General features: G+C 43.3%; 1 protein-coding gene across 2 annotated transcripts in view; it reads left to right on the forward strand.

Moving 5' to 3' along the window:
- The window catches only part of AGBL3 (AGBL carboxypeptidase 3), a 229155-nt gene that overhangs the window by 127934 nt on the left and 88498 nt on the right, over nt 1-12723 (forward strand). For both annotated transcript variants that reach the window (XM_040345660.1, XM_040345661.1), the window contains exon 7: nt 5318-6100. In XM_040345660.1, coding sequence (XP_040201594.1) covers nt 5318-6100 — 783 coding nt within the window. The remainder of the gene's footprint in view (nt 1-5317; nt 6101-12723) is intronic.

Consider the following 12723-nt stretch of genomic DNA (forward strand, 5'->3'; position numbering starts at 1 on the left):
ATAACGCAGATGTTGATTGTCCAAGAACAGGATGGGAGATATAAAAAATGTAATTCTTGGTGCCAGGAAATCTGCACAGGTGTCAAACATCTGACTGGCATGACTGAGGGTTCTGTTGAAGAAGTTTCATAGCTTCTCCAAGTCACATTTCTAATAAAGCAGTATTTATACGTAGCATTGACACCTAATCCAATTACCAAGGAATGTGTCGAGGCAGATGTTGATTGTCCAGGAACAGAATGGAAGTTGTGAAAATTGTGGAACCACCCTATGATAGTTGCATGATTCCATCCCACATAAGTGTGAATCCTTCAATTCTGAAGGTGTGGATTGGGGGTAGAGATGTTAAAACAGCATTGTATGGGGAAGCTGATGATGTCAAAGGCCCCCCGCCCTTGCTGGGGATACTTATACTAGATTGACTTAGAGAGCCTGTTTTCTTTGTCCATATATTGAATAGAGAACAAATGGTTCACAAGAGTGGAGAGAAAGAGGTCATCTACATCAAATTAGTACAACTATCCCCGAACAGGGGTGAGGGCCTTCAACACTATCTGTTTTCTACATATTGTGCGGTTTTAACCTTGGATGACCGGATTAAGGCGTTTGTGCTAACTGTGTGAATATAAATGCAGGAGTAGCTTCCTGACACTCATTGGAACTGAAGACGTGTCTTGGATAAGCTACCAAACGTCTTCATTATTACAGAACAAGTCCAGTTGAATGTGAGAACCTTCACAGACAGCTCTCTGATAAGTTTCCGCAGGCAAAATAAGGTACTGTTAGTCCTTTGGCATAAATATATGGGCTCCCTGGTGCGCAGAGTGATCGGTAAGCGCAGAGCCTCTGTCCGGCATGAATACAGAGCGGTGATGAGCCAATCACGGGCACTTTTTCCTTCTCTTAGAATGCTGTTAATTCCATACACTGACATCTTATGCAGTCGGGTCCATTTCAGAAATCTATTATCCACATTAGCATTTTTATTTTCTCAGCGGGAAAGCGTTTTTTTTTTCCCAAGCCAGTTGAGTTGCTGTCTGCTTTTTATAGAATAAATTGCCATAAATTCAGTTAGTAGCTGTGCATAATAATAGGATAACACACGCCCTCCACTCCAGAGGCTGACAGCACTCCCGCATGTCAGTGTGAACTCACGCCTTTTGTGATATCCATATTGTGTTTACTGCCTGCTGGAGGTGAGCTGCTGAGAACATTGCCCGATAGGGGAGAACAATGAGAATTTGTTCAATCAGTGATTGAGTTAAAAAGATATTATGGAAATCGGAAAGAGGAAAAGCTTCTAAGTTCAACTTTTAGTATAAAGGCGTGAGCACAGAATGGACCAAATCAACCCCTGTTAGAGAAGAAAGGACTTCTGGCTAATGCCATTTGTACAAGCTTGGCCTGTAATTATATGCCCACCTCCACCACCGTTGGCATTTGCTAATCCAGAACATGGACAATATTTTTTTGGATTCTGGGTCTGATCTCCATTGGATTCTAGAGATCTCATAATCAAAGTGGGCCAAGTAGCTGGCTACTGATAAGCTGAGGTCCTGCTTTGTCCAATCTCCCCACCCCACTATCAAGGGCCAATCAGAAGCAGCTGGGTGGCATACAGAAAACTAAGTAACTTGTAGAATCTTTCATAACTGCTTTATTTAAAGAGAATTTGTTACCACTGACTGGGGTAGTGCAAGTGTAGCACTACCCCCGAAGGAGCTGCTGGTTTAGATTTGGGCCTGCCGTTACCTTACTGTTCCATACGCTCGTTTCTGGGGTTGTCCTTGAAGAGTTGTCCATAAGAATGTACGCACCAACACAAAGTCTCTTCCAAGTTCTCCAACAGAGGGGTAGAGGGACAGGGAAAGACTCAGGCACTTTAGCTTTGCGAATCACGGGTACCACTTAGATCCAGAGGATTAACTTAGTTCCACACTGGATTGTAGCAACCACGAGATAGGCCTACTCTTACCAGCCTAGCAGCTGATGCGAAGCTCGGGAAAAAAAAAAAGTCTCTGCCACAGACTTGATAAGTGTCGTCAGGCTCACGATCTTCTGCCACAAGATCATGTAACCGACTGCACACGATATAGTTCCAACAAAAGTTACACTACTCGCGGTGCCAAGAATCTTTCAGCCGGACCGGCAGCACAGTGAGGTAAATCCGCCAGGGTACGGCCATCAATTGAATCCCACTGGTTCAGCTTCCTTCCACAGACAAGGTAGCGAAGGACCGTCCCTGGATCAGTAGGCCCCAGAAATTCCTGGGCCTACTCTCAGCTGCTAGGCCTCGGGCCAGCCGGCCCAGAGGCTATAAAACAGCTCAGCATCCCTGAGGCCAGGTCGGGGTCAGAAGACGAACCTTGCTAAATGGCGTCTGTCCCTTAAGTACCCCTCCCCAAAATGCACAACGAGTTGACCATGCCCCCTGAGCCTCTTCTGAGAGAGAGATACCCAATACATCCAGCCTGTTGCCTTTCCAACCGGGACTTGCTGTGACAGCGACACCCACCGTCAGGGGGAAACTTGTGCAACCCAGCCGAACTGAACAGAACCAACAATTTAGAATAATCATTCTGAGCCAAAACTACTGTTTAGGCAAATATAATTTAACACATAGTGCCTACTCAATGGAAGCAGGGTGCTACACAAGAATCTGAACATTCAGTCCCAAATCATTAACAAAATATAGTACAGGCTATGGAGAGAAGGCAGTAAAAAAATTCAAAAAGCCCTACAACAGAATCAGTGCAAAGTCTTCTTAAAACAGAAGGTAGATTTTTCCTCATTTCAAGATAGTGGGTAGAGGCATGCACATTATTTGTTTGCGGCCTTTTCCATACACTGCACTGATGATGGCCAAAAAGCCTTGAACAGTTGTTTGCCATTTAGAATAAATGGCTTCATATTATTAGACCATATTTGCACCATATACCAGCAGTTTTAGACGTGATTTGGTCATTTTTGGACCCCTGAGACTAGGGCTGCAACTAACGATTCTTTTCATAATCGATTAGTTGGCCGATTATTGTTTTGATTAATCGGATAATAGCCTAAAAAAATATAAAAAATTTGCATTTTTAAATATTTTTTGGGCCAATTTGTTGTTGGGCAGATTACAAAACACAAATTGCCGCAAAAACACATTACATGCTTTTCTGCAGCTTCTCCATTGAAGTATATTGAACCAAAAACCTTTCCAAATGTGCAGCAGCTGAAAAAAAATCATGGATGTGAATGTGTCCCATAGGAAAACATGTAAATGAACTGTAGTGTGTTTCTGCAAAAAGCACCAAAAAAAAGAGGTGTGACCCAGGCCTGAGATGTTTAGTAACATAATGGGGGTTAAAAAAACAAAAATAAGTACAAAAAGAGCAAATAATCGCTACTGTAAGGGGTTAATTTTTTTTACTGTGGGACAGTGAAAGTAATATTTACAGTAGCGATTTGCTTTTTTGTACTATAAAGGGCTAATTTTAGTTTTTTTAACCCCATTATGTTACTGGCGGATTAATCGATTATGAAAATTGTAATCGATTCATTTCATAATCGATTAGTTGTCGATTAATCGATTAGTTGTTTCGGCCCTACCTGAGACACATTGACTACTTTTTAGATTGTCCCCCCTGACTTTTTAAGTTTTGAATACGTTACACTAAGGAGACTGTGGAGGTCCTCTGGGGTGTAAAAGTCACCTGCCCACGAGCCAGATTACTTGCATCAACATCAATACTTAAAGGGGTTGTAAAGGTAAAAGTTTTTTTTACCTTAATGCATCCTGACAGCATCGACGCCCACCCCCCCCCCCCCTTACTTACCTCACCGTTCAAAAGTCCCGGGCGCGTGCTTGTCATGTTCGGTTCCCAGCCTGGCTGTTGATTGGCTAGGCTGGGCGAATTGATAGCAGCGCAGCCATTGGCTGGTGCTGCTGTCAGTCACAACAGATGACGCGGTGTGCCGGGGCCGAGTGATACAGTCGGCGGCTATGGCCGCCGCTGTATCACAGGAGCGCGCTCGCAAAAGCTTTCCACCATGCGAGGGAGCTCGCATGAACGTGGAAAGCTTTTGCGAGGAGGAGCCGAGACAGCCGCCGAGGGACCCCAGAAGACAGGATTCGGGGGCCACTCTGTGCAAAACAAGCTGCACAGTGAAGGTAAGTATAACATGTTTGTTATTTAAAAAAAAAAAAATTCTGCCTTTTAGTGTCCCTTTAATGATCGTAATACTAATAAGATAGCCTTAGGCCCTGTACACACGACCGAGTTTCTCGGCAGAATTCAGCCAGAAACTCGGTCAGAGCTGGATTCCGCCGAGAAACTCGGTCGTGTGTACACTTTTCAGCGAGGAACCCGTCGAGGAACTCGTCGGGCCGAAAAGAGAACATGTTCTCTATTTCCTCGTTGTTCAATGAGGAAAGTCGGCCCGCCGAGCTCCTCGGCGGCTTCCACACTGAACTCGCCGAGGAACTCGATGTGTTTGGCACGTCGAGTTCCTCGGTCGTGTGTACGGGGCCTTATGGTTTTAGCTCTATTTTCGCACTTTTCTCTGTGTATGAGGTCTGGCAGCAACTGGATAAACAGTGACAGCTAACATTCAGAATGAGATCAGGCATCTTTTAAATAACACCTATTTATAAAACAGTGAATCTGATATAGACAAAACCTTCACTGCGCATGAATCTTCTAGGTGCATGTGTTTTAAATTACAGAGATTGATTCACCACTAGTAAATGTTTGCAATGTTTTTTTCAATCTAAAAATAAGTTTAATACATATAAAATAACATACAGAGATATGTGGAGTATTTACAGGTCTTTCCTCAACTAGTTTCGTGGAATGGAACCGCTTCTTCAGGAGAGGTTGTTTATGAATCAGATAATACAGTAAGATACATAGTAGATACAGTATGATACAGTCAGTGCACATATAGTAATACAGCCAATAATGTATGACTATATGTGCACTGATTGTATCATACTGTATCTACTATGTATCGTACTGTATTATCTGTTTCATAGACAACTCCTCCTGAAGAAGCGATATTAAACTTTTTTTTATATTGAAAAAAACATTGTTGTATATCAGTACCATTATAACCCTTCGGGTGGGTATACGTGTACGGTCACCTTCAGCAACTGCCCCTATACTCCCAACCCTCTTTCGCTTCCCTATTTCAATTTGGATGATGGTACTTTATTATGGTCTATTACATTATTCTATGTGGGGCTCTACTTAAAATTTTTGCACTAGTAAATGTTTGGTGAAAGACACATTCACTGACTCTTTTCTGTACTTTTGTTTGTGTTTTCTTAAAGGGGTAAACATGAGTATGAGCTGACCCTTCGTACTGACCTCTACACGAACCGACACACCCAGTGGTATTATTTCCGAGTGACAAACATGAGAGCTGGCATTCTGTACCGCTTTACTATCATCAACTTCATGAAACCAACCAGCCTCTACAACCATGGCATGAGACCTCTTATGTATTCTGAAAAAGAGGCAACTACAAGACAGATTGGATGGAAGAGAATTGGGGATGAGATCAAGTACTACAAGAACAACCTTGGTCAGGATGGACAATCCTATTACTCCTTGTCCTGGACCTTCAGGTTCCCACACAGTAGAGATGTTTGTTATTTTGCCCATTGTTACCCATACACCTATTCCAATCTTCAGGATTACTTGGCCGGGATTGCCAGTGACCCAGAACGCTCCAAGTTCTGTAAGATGCGGGTCTTGTGTCATTCGTTGGCTGGGAATATTGTCTATGTGTTAACTATCACCAGCCCTTCCCCAGCTGCCAAGGAATCCAAGAAGAAAAAGGCTGTGATTTTGACAGCCAGAGTTCACCCAGGTGAGACCAACAGTTCCTGGGTGATGAAAGGCTTCCTGGACTACATCCTAAGCTCCCAAATTGATGCTCAGTTGCTAAGGGACACCTTTGTCTTTAAAGTGGTGCCTATGTTAAATCCAGATGGAGTGATTGTAGGCAACTACCGTTGCTCCCTTACTGGTCGAGACCTTAATCGTAACTACAAGTCTAGGTTGAAAGACTCTTTCCCATCCATATGGTTCACTCGTAACATGATTAAACGGTAAGAGATAAATTCCTTCACAAATATGCGATTGCTTAAACTGCTAACAGTTTTATTACTCAAAGGTTATTTGGCTCAATTGAGTGTATCCAAGATGGCGGTCTCGCCTTCTAAGTATGTTGAAGTAGATGTAAACCCTCAACTTGTAAAACAACCCATTCAATTTAAAATAGAAATGAAAGACCAAACATTTGTGTGTAATACTGTATGTAAAAAAACATTATAAATACCTTTTTTTCACTCTTTTTTAATAAGTGATCATATACTCTCTGTTCTCTGCTGCATAAGGAGCTTAGAAAGCTCAGGGAGGAGAACCAGCAGCACACTGATTTTCCCATCCCACCATAAATGGAATTTAAATTAAATGTTATCTATATAATTTATATTATTTCAATGAGAAGCCACATAATTTTTTTGCAAACACATAGGGCCGGATTCAGATACAATGGAGTATCTATCCGCGCGGCGTAACATATCTCAGATACGTTACGCCGCCGTAATTTAGGGCGCAAGTTCCGTATTCAGAAAGAACTTGCGCCCTATGTTACAGCGGCGTAACGTATACGGTCCGGCGTAAGCCCGCGTAATTCAAATGTGGATGGTGTGGGCGTGTTTTATCTAAATTTACTGTGACCCCACGTATTTGATATATTTTATGAGCGGCGCATGCGCCGTTCATGAAAAAATCCCAGTGCGCATGCTCGAAATTCCGCCGCAAATCGTCATTGCTTTCGACGTGAACGTAAATCACATCCAGCCCTATTCGCAAACGACTTACGCAAACGACGTAAAATTTTCAAAACTCGACGCGGGAACGACGTCCATACTTAACATAGGAAACGCCTCATATAGCAGGGGTAACTATACGCCGGAAAAAGCCTAACGTAAACTACGTAAAAAAATGCGCCGGGCAAACGTACGTTTCTGAATCGGCGTATCTACCTAATTTGCATATTCAACGCGTAAATATACGGAAGCGCCACCTAGCGGCCAGCCTAAAATTGCAACTAAGATACGACGGCGTAAGAGACTTACGCTGGTCAGGTCTTAGTCAAATCTATGCGTAACTGATTCTATGAATCAGCCGCATAGATACAACGCCGCACACTCAGAGATACGACGGCATCGTATCTCCTACATGAATCTACCCCATAAAGCGTGCTTCATAGTACTGCTGAATACCATCCAGTAATGTAATGTAACGATGTACTGGATCAAGAGGGAAATTCAAATACTTTATACTTGCAAAGACTTAAAGTGGAGCTAAATACTTACCGTACCTGTCCAACGGTCCCGTGCTGGCCCCAGCATCTTCATCTGAGTTTTCAGGCCTCTTCATTGGCCGTCGAGGGATGACGTCATCATCCTGGCACTCAGAGTCCTGCCTGGCACTGTAAGCTGAGATATGCATGCACAGCTCATTTTACAGCACTGGAGAAAACAGTGAGCAGGTAGGAAGGAGCATTTTATTGCAGGAAAGACAATGCATGTTTGTTCTGCAATAAGAATGGTCCTGTTTGCTGTTTCTTGCAGTAAAACTTCAGTTCAACTTTAAATAGTGCACTGGGAATATATCAGAATGACCGTTTGGGTGACAGTTGAGGGAACATCCTTTATGTACACTAAACATTAAAGTTTCCCTTCTAAGCTGGCTTTACATGGATTGAAATTGGACCGGTTCAGCAGGGATCGGTCAAATTTTCATCCATGTATGGGCAGGCTAGTTGTATAGAAGTTGGTTGATTTCTGTACAATCACCCTGTTGGGTTTTTCCCAATCGATCAGTGCCGGTGGCACTGATCATTGTATTCTGATGGTGGGAAAGTCTTCCCACTGTCAGAATACAATAACTCAGAGGGAGAATCAGGTGATCAACCTGCAGGTTGAATGAAAAAAAAAGATTAACGCACGCCCTGCCTTACTCTGCATGAATATACTGAAACGTTTTATGTTACCAATTTGTGTAGAAATCTGAGTTATGCTTTTGGCTATACAGTGCTGCAGAACGGTCACAAGGCTAGCCTAGGAGAATTAAAAATCTGTTGGTTGTTAAAAAAATCTGATGCTAGGTGAACTTTAAAGATAATCTGTCATCTTTGCAGCATTCAACATCCAGTGTGCTTTGCATTTGAAGGCAAACATTCCTTCTTTCTTTTGAGGATCCCTGTAAAGTCCCACTAAGCTTCCTACAAATTCAGCCAATTTTAATGTGCTGGCTCTGGGGTGGTGATATCACCAGCGGAGGAGCAGAAAGAGAGAGAGAGAGAGAGAGAGACTTGTAAAGCGCAACACATGGGCGCAACTCTGGGCGCTGTATCCATTTCATGGGTAAGGAACCCCTTGACCTCAGAAGAGATGGGTTTTAAGCTTTCTCCTGAAGGCCAAGTGGTCCGACTCCAGTCGGATGGTAGTTGGTAGTGCATTCCACAGGCGAGGTCCCTGGACTGCAAATCTTCGATCTCCTTTGGACTTGTATCTGGCTTTGGGTATCTGGAGGAGGTTTTGATTGGTGGATCGCAGAATGCGATTGGGGTTATGGGCTTTTATTTTTTCGCATAGATATTGGGGGGCGTTGCCTTGAATACACTTTTATGTATTAGGCAGAGTGCCTTGAAAGTGATTCTGTCTTTTACTGGCAACCAATGAAGGGATCTCAGTGAAGGTGAGATTGATTCCCATGGTTTTTTCCCAGTCACTAGTCGAGCGGCCGTATTTTGAACGACTTGCAGACGAGTGATTTGGTATTTGGGGAGTCCTAGATAGAGGGCATTTGCGTAGTCAAGTCTGGAATTGATGATTGTTCCCACCACGACTGCAATGTCCTCTTTCGGGATAAAGGGCGTGAGTCTGCGTAGTAGGCGCAGCAGATGGTGGAATCCGCTGACTACTGACCCTATTTGTGCATCCATTGTCATGTAGGTATCGAAAATGACTCAGACTTTTGACTTTGGTGTTAGGGGTGATAGTTTTACCCAGAATGGGCGGGGGAGTCCATGTTGACGTGGGGTGATTTTTCCGGTTAGCGTGAAACAGGAGAAGTTCTGTTTTCAAACCATTGAGTTTAAGATAACTGTTTGTCATCCAGTTATCTATTAGAGTGAGGCATTTCTCTAGTCCAAGAGAATGATCCTTTTTGTTGCAGATGCGGAAATACAGTTGTGTGTCGTCTGCATAGGAGTGGTAAAGTAACTTCTGGTTACTGATGATTTCAAAGAGAGGGCGAAGATAGATATTAAACAATACGGGCGATAAGGGAGATCCCTGAGGGACTCCGCATGACACCATACGTTTTTCAGAAGTGAAAGACCCCAGTTTCACTATTTGTGATCGGTTTTCCAAGAAGTAGGAGAACCAGGGTAAAACACCTTCAGCGACTCCGGCTACTTCAGCTAGCCTAGCCAGTAGTAGTCCGTGGTCTACAGTGTCAAAAGCCGCGCTTAGGTATCAGTATCAGGAGACAAGTATCAGGAGACAAGTATCAGGAGACAAGATTCTCCTTCGTCTGCGGCCTCTAGAGCGTCATCCCATATTTTAAGCAGCGCCGTTTCTGTTCCGTGACCTGGACGGAAGCCTGATTGAAACGGATCAAGTAATTTATGGGTGTCTAAATGCAGTTGCAGCTGTTGTACAACTACTTTCTCCATTACCTTGGAGAAGACATTTAGAGCTGTTATGGGCCTCCGGTTGTTTGGGTCTTTGGGGTCGAGGGTAGTTTTTTTTAGAATTGGTTTTATTGTACCTTGTTTTAGCAAGGTGGGCACCATGCCCTCCTTGAATGATTAGTTAATGAGCTGCGTGATAGCTGGTGCCAGTATATCGGCACTTTCTTTCAGCAGCATGGATATAGCTTCAGGGTTCCAAAGCCAGCATGAGGCCTATTCTCATTGGTGTTGGCAGAGTTTGTGTAGAGATGGCTAGGACTTTACAACGCAGAGGGGTCCAGAGGTACATCTGGAAAAACAGGGTGCACTTTTTCAGGGTTGCAGTTCTTTTTAAACCCAAACATCATAAAGCCTAAAAATTAGCCTTTGTATTGTGGGCACAGACCCACTGCAGGGGAGAACTGCTCGTTTAGGTCTAGGGGACATGGAAAAGTAGATTTACTTACCTGATCCTCCTAAAGGGTCCACTGTGCTGCTAGAATGATCCACCCAGCTTCTTCACCCCTGTGCTCCAGCAGGCCAAGGTCCTGACATCAACAAGACCAATGCAAAGTCCATAGCCATGCACTGGACACGAGGATGCAGAAAAACAATTCACTGCGAGAGCATGATGTAGCGCCATCTCCCAGAGAAGCAGAGGGTTGGGTAAGTAAAATCGCCTTTAGCTCCCCTAGACTAAATGAGCAGTTAACCCCATGCAGTGTCTTTTCCTGGCATTCCGCTTTAATGAATTAGGATAAGCTTGGTGCCCCGTGTTGCTCCCCAGTTCTGTTCATACATTCTATACCTGCAGCCAGCTCTGCTGCATAGCAACAGGAAAACTTAATTCATTTAAATTCTGAACCGCTCTAGCAGCCACAGTCTTCTCGCTCACAGTCCTCGCCATTGTTGGGCGATAGAAGAGACTTTTGCAACCCTTTATGCATGAAATCATAGATAACAATCATTATTATTTTGTTATTAGCTGCTAGCACCCGAGAGATCGCATCTCTGCCCATGTACCTTCCACTCCAACTGCCTACATCTCCCAGCACCAGGCTGATTAGCTTTAATGGCCTGTCTGCCGCTGTCAGTCATTTTGAAGACGGCTGGCATTTATCACAGCATAGCTTATATTATCTGATAAGGGCTGGCAAAAAAAAGTGTATTTTTTTTTTTTTTACTTTATAACTGCAGTGCCAAAGTGCTGTGCATGCTTAATACCATGCCTTGATTTTTGGTGCCCTCTAGTGGCAGTAGCTCTAGCTACTTTTTTTAAGGGTGTAAACTTCACTTTTGTGGAATAAAATGAATCCACTCTGGAGTTGGATGCAAAATGTATTTTCGATTGCTGTACCTGTTTCTATTCTGTAAATACTGAGACAAGACATATCAGTGTAATTGCTAAGAGTAAGAATGCTAGGTAGGAGAGTCTGCCAGGAACAGTTACATAGGATTGGAAAAAGACACATGTTCATCAAGTTCCACAATGGACACAAATATATTAATTATTTAAAAATCTGCATCCACAAAACCCTAAACTTGAAGTTGAAGAAGGGGGAAAAAAATCCTATATATAGTGTGATTCAATTTTCAACCCCATACTGGCAACGTGAAAGAAGTTTGTTTAAAATCTTTGCAAATTCATTAAAAATCATGTACATAAGTATTCACAGCCTTTCCTTAATATTTTGTTGAAGTACCTTTGGCACCAATTACAGCCTCAAGTTTTTTTTGAGTATGACGCTACAAGCTTAGCACGCCTATTTTTGGGCAGTTTCTCCCATTCTTCTTGCAGGACCTCTCAAGCTTCATCATGTTGCATGGGAAGCGTCGTTGCACAGCCATTTTCAGAACTCTCCAGAGATGTTCAATTGGGTTCAAGTCTGGGCTCTGGATGGGCCACTCAAGGACATTCACAGAGTTGTCCTGCCGCCACTCCTTTGTTATATTGGCTGTGTGCTTAGCATCGTTGTCCTGTTGGAAGATGAACCTTTACCCCAGTCTCAGGACAGAGCGCTCTGGAGCAGGTTTTCATTAAGGATGTCTCTGTACGTTGCTGCATTCATCTTTCCCCTCGATTCTGACAAGTCTCCCAGTTCCTGCCACTGAAACACATCCCTGCAGCATGATGCTGCCACCACCATGCTTCACTGTAGGGATGATATTGGCCAAGTGATTAGCCGTGCCAGGTTTCCTCCAGACAAGGCGCTTGCCATTCAAACAAAACAGTTCAATTTTTGTTTCATCAGACCAGAGAATTTTGTTCCTCATGGTCTGAGATTCCTTTAGGTGCCTTTTGGCAAAGTCCAGGTGCACGGTCATGTGCTTTTACTGAGGAGTAGTTTCTGTCTGGTCACTCTACCATACAGGTCTGATTGGTAGAATGCTGCAGAGATGGTTGTTTTTCTGGAAGGTTCTCCTCTCTCCACATAGAAATCCTGGAGTTCTGTCAGAGAGACCATCTGGTTCTTGGTCACCTCCATGACTAAGGTCCTTTTCCTCCGATCGCTCAGTTTGGATGGACGGCCAGCTCTAGGTATAGTCCTGGTGGTTCCAAACTTCATCCATTTACAGATGATGGTAGCCACTGTGTTCATTGGGCCCTTTAATCTTCCCAGGTCTGTGCCTCAATACAATCCTGTCTCAGAGGTCTACAGACAATTCCTTGGACTTCATGGCTTGGTTTGTGCTCTGACATGCACTGTTAACTGTAGGATCTTATATAGACAGGTGTGTGCCTTTCCAAATCATGTCCAATCAACTGAATTTACCACAAGTTTACTCCACTCGCTTTGTAGAAAAATCTCAAGGATGATCAGTGGAAACAGGATGTACCTTAGCTCAGTTTTTAGTGTCATGGCAAAGGCTGTGACTACTTATGTTCCTTTTTATTTTTAATAAATTTGCAAAGATTTCAAACAAACTTCTTCGTTGTCATTATGGGGTATTGTTTGTAGAATTTTGAGGAAATAATTTAAT

This window comes from Rana temporaria, chromosome 3 (assembly GCF_905171775.1).
Source record: "Rana temporaria chromosome 3, aRanTem1.1, whole genome shotgun sequence".
Taxonomy (NCBI): domain Eukaryota; kingdom Metazoa; phylum Chordata; class Amphibia; order Anura; family Ranidae; genus Rana; species Rana temporaria.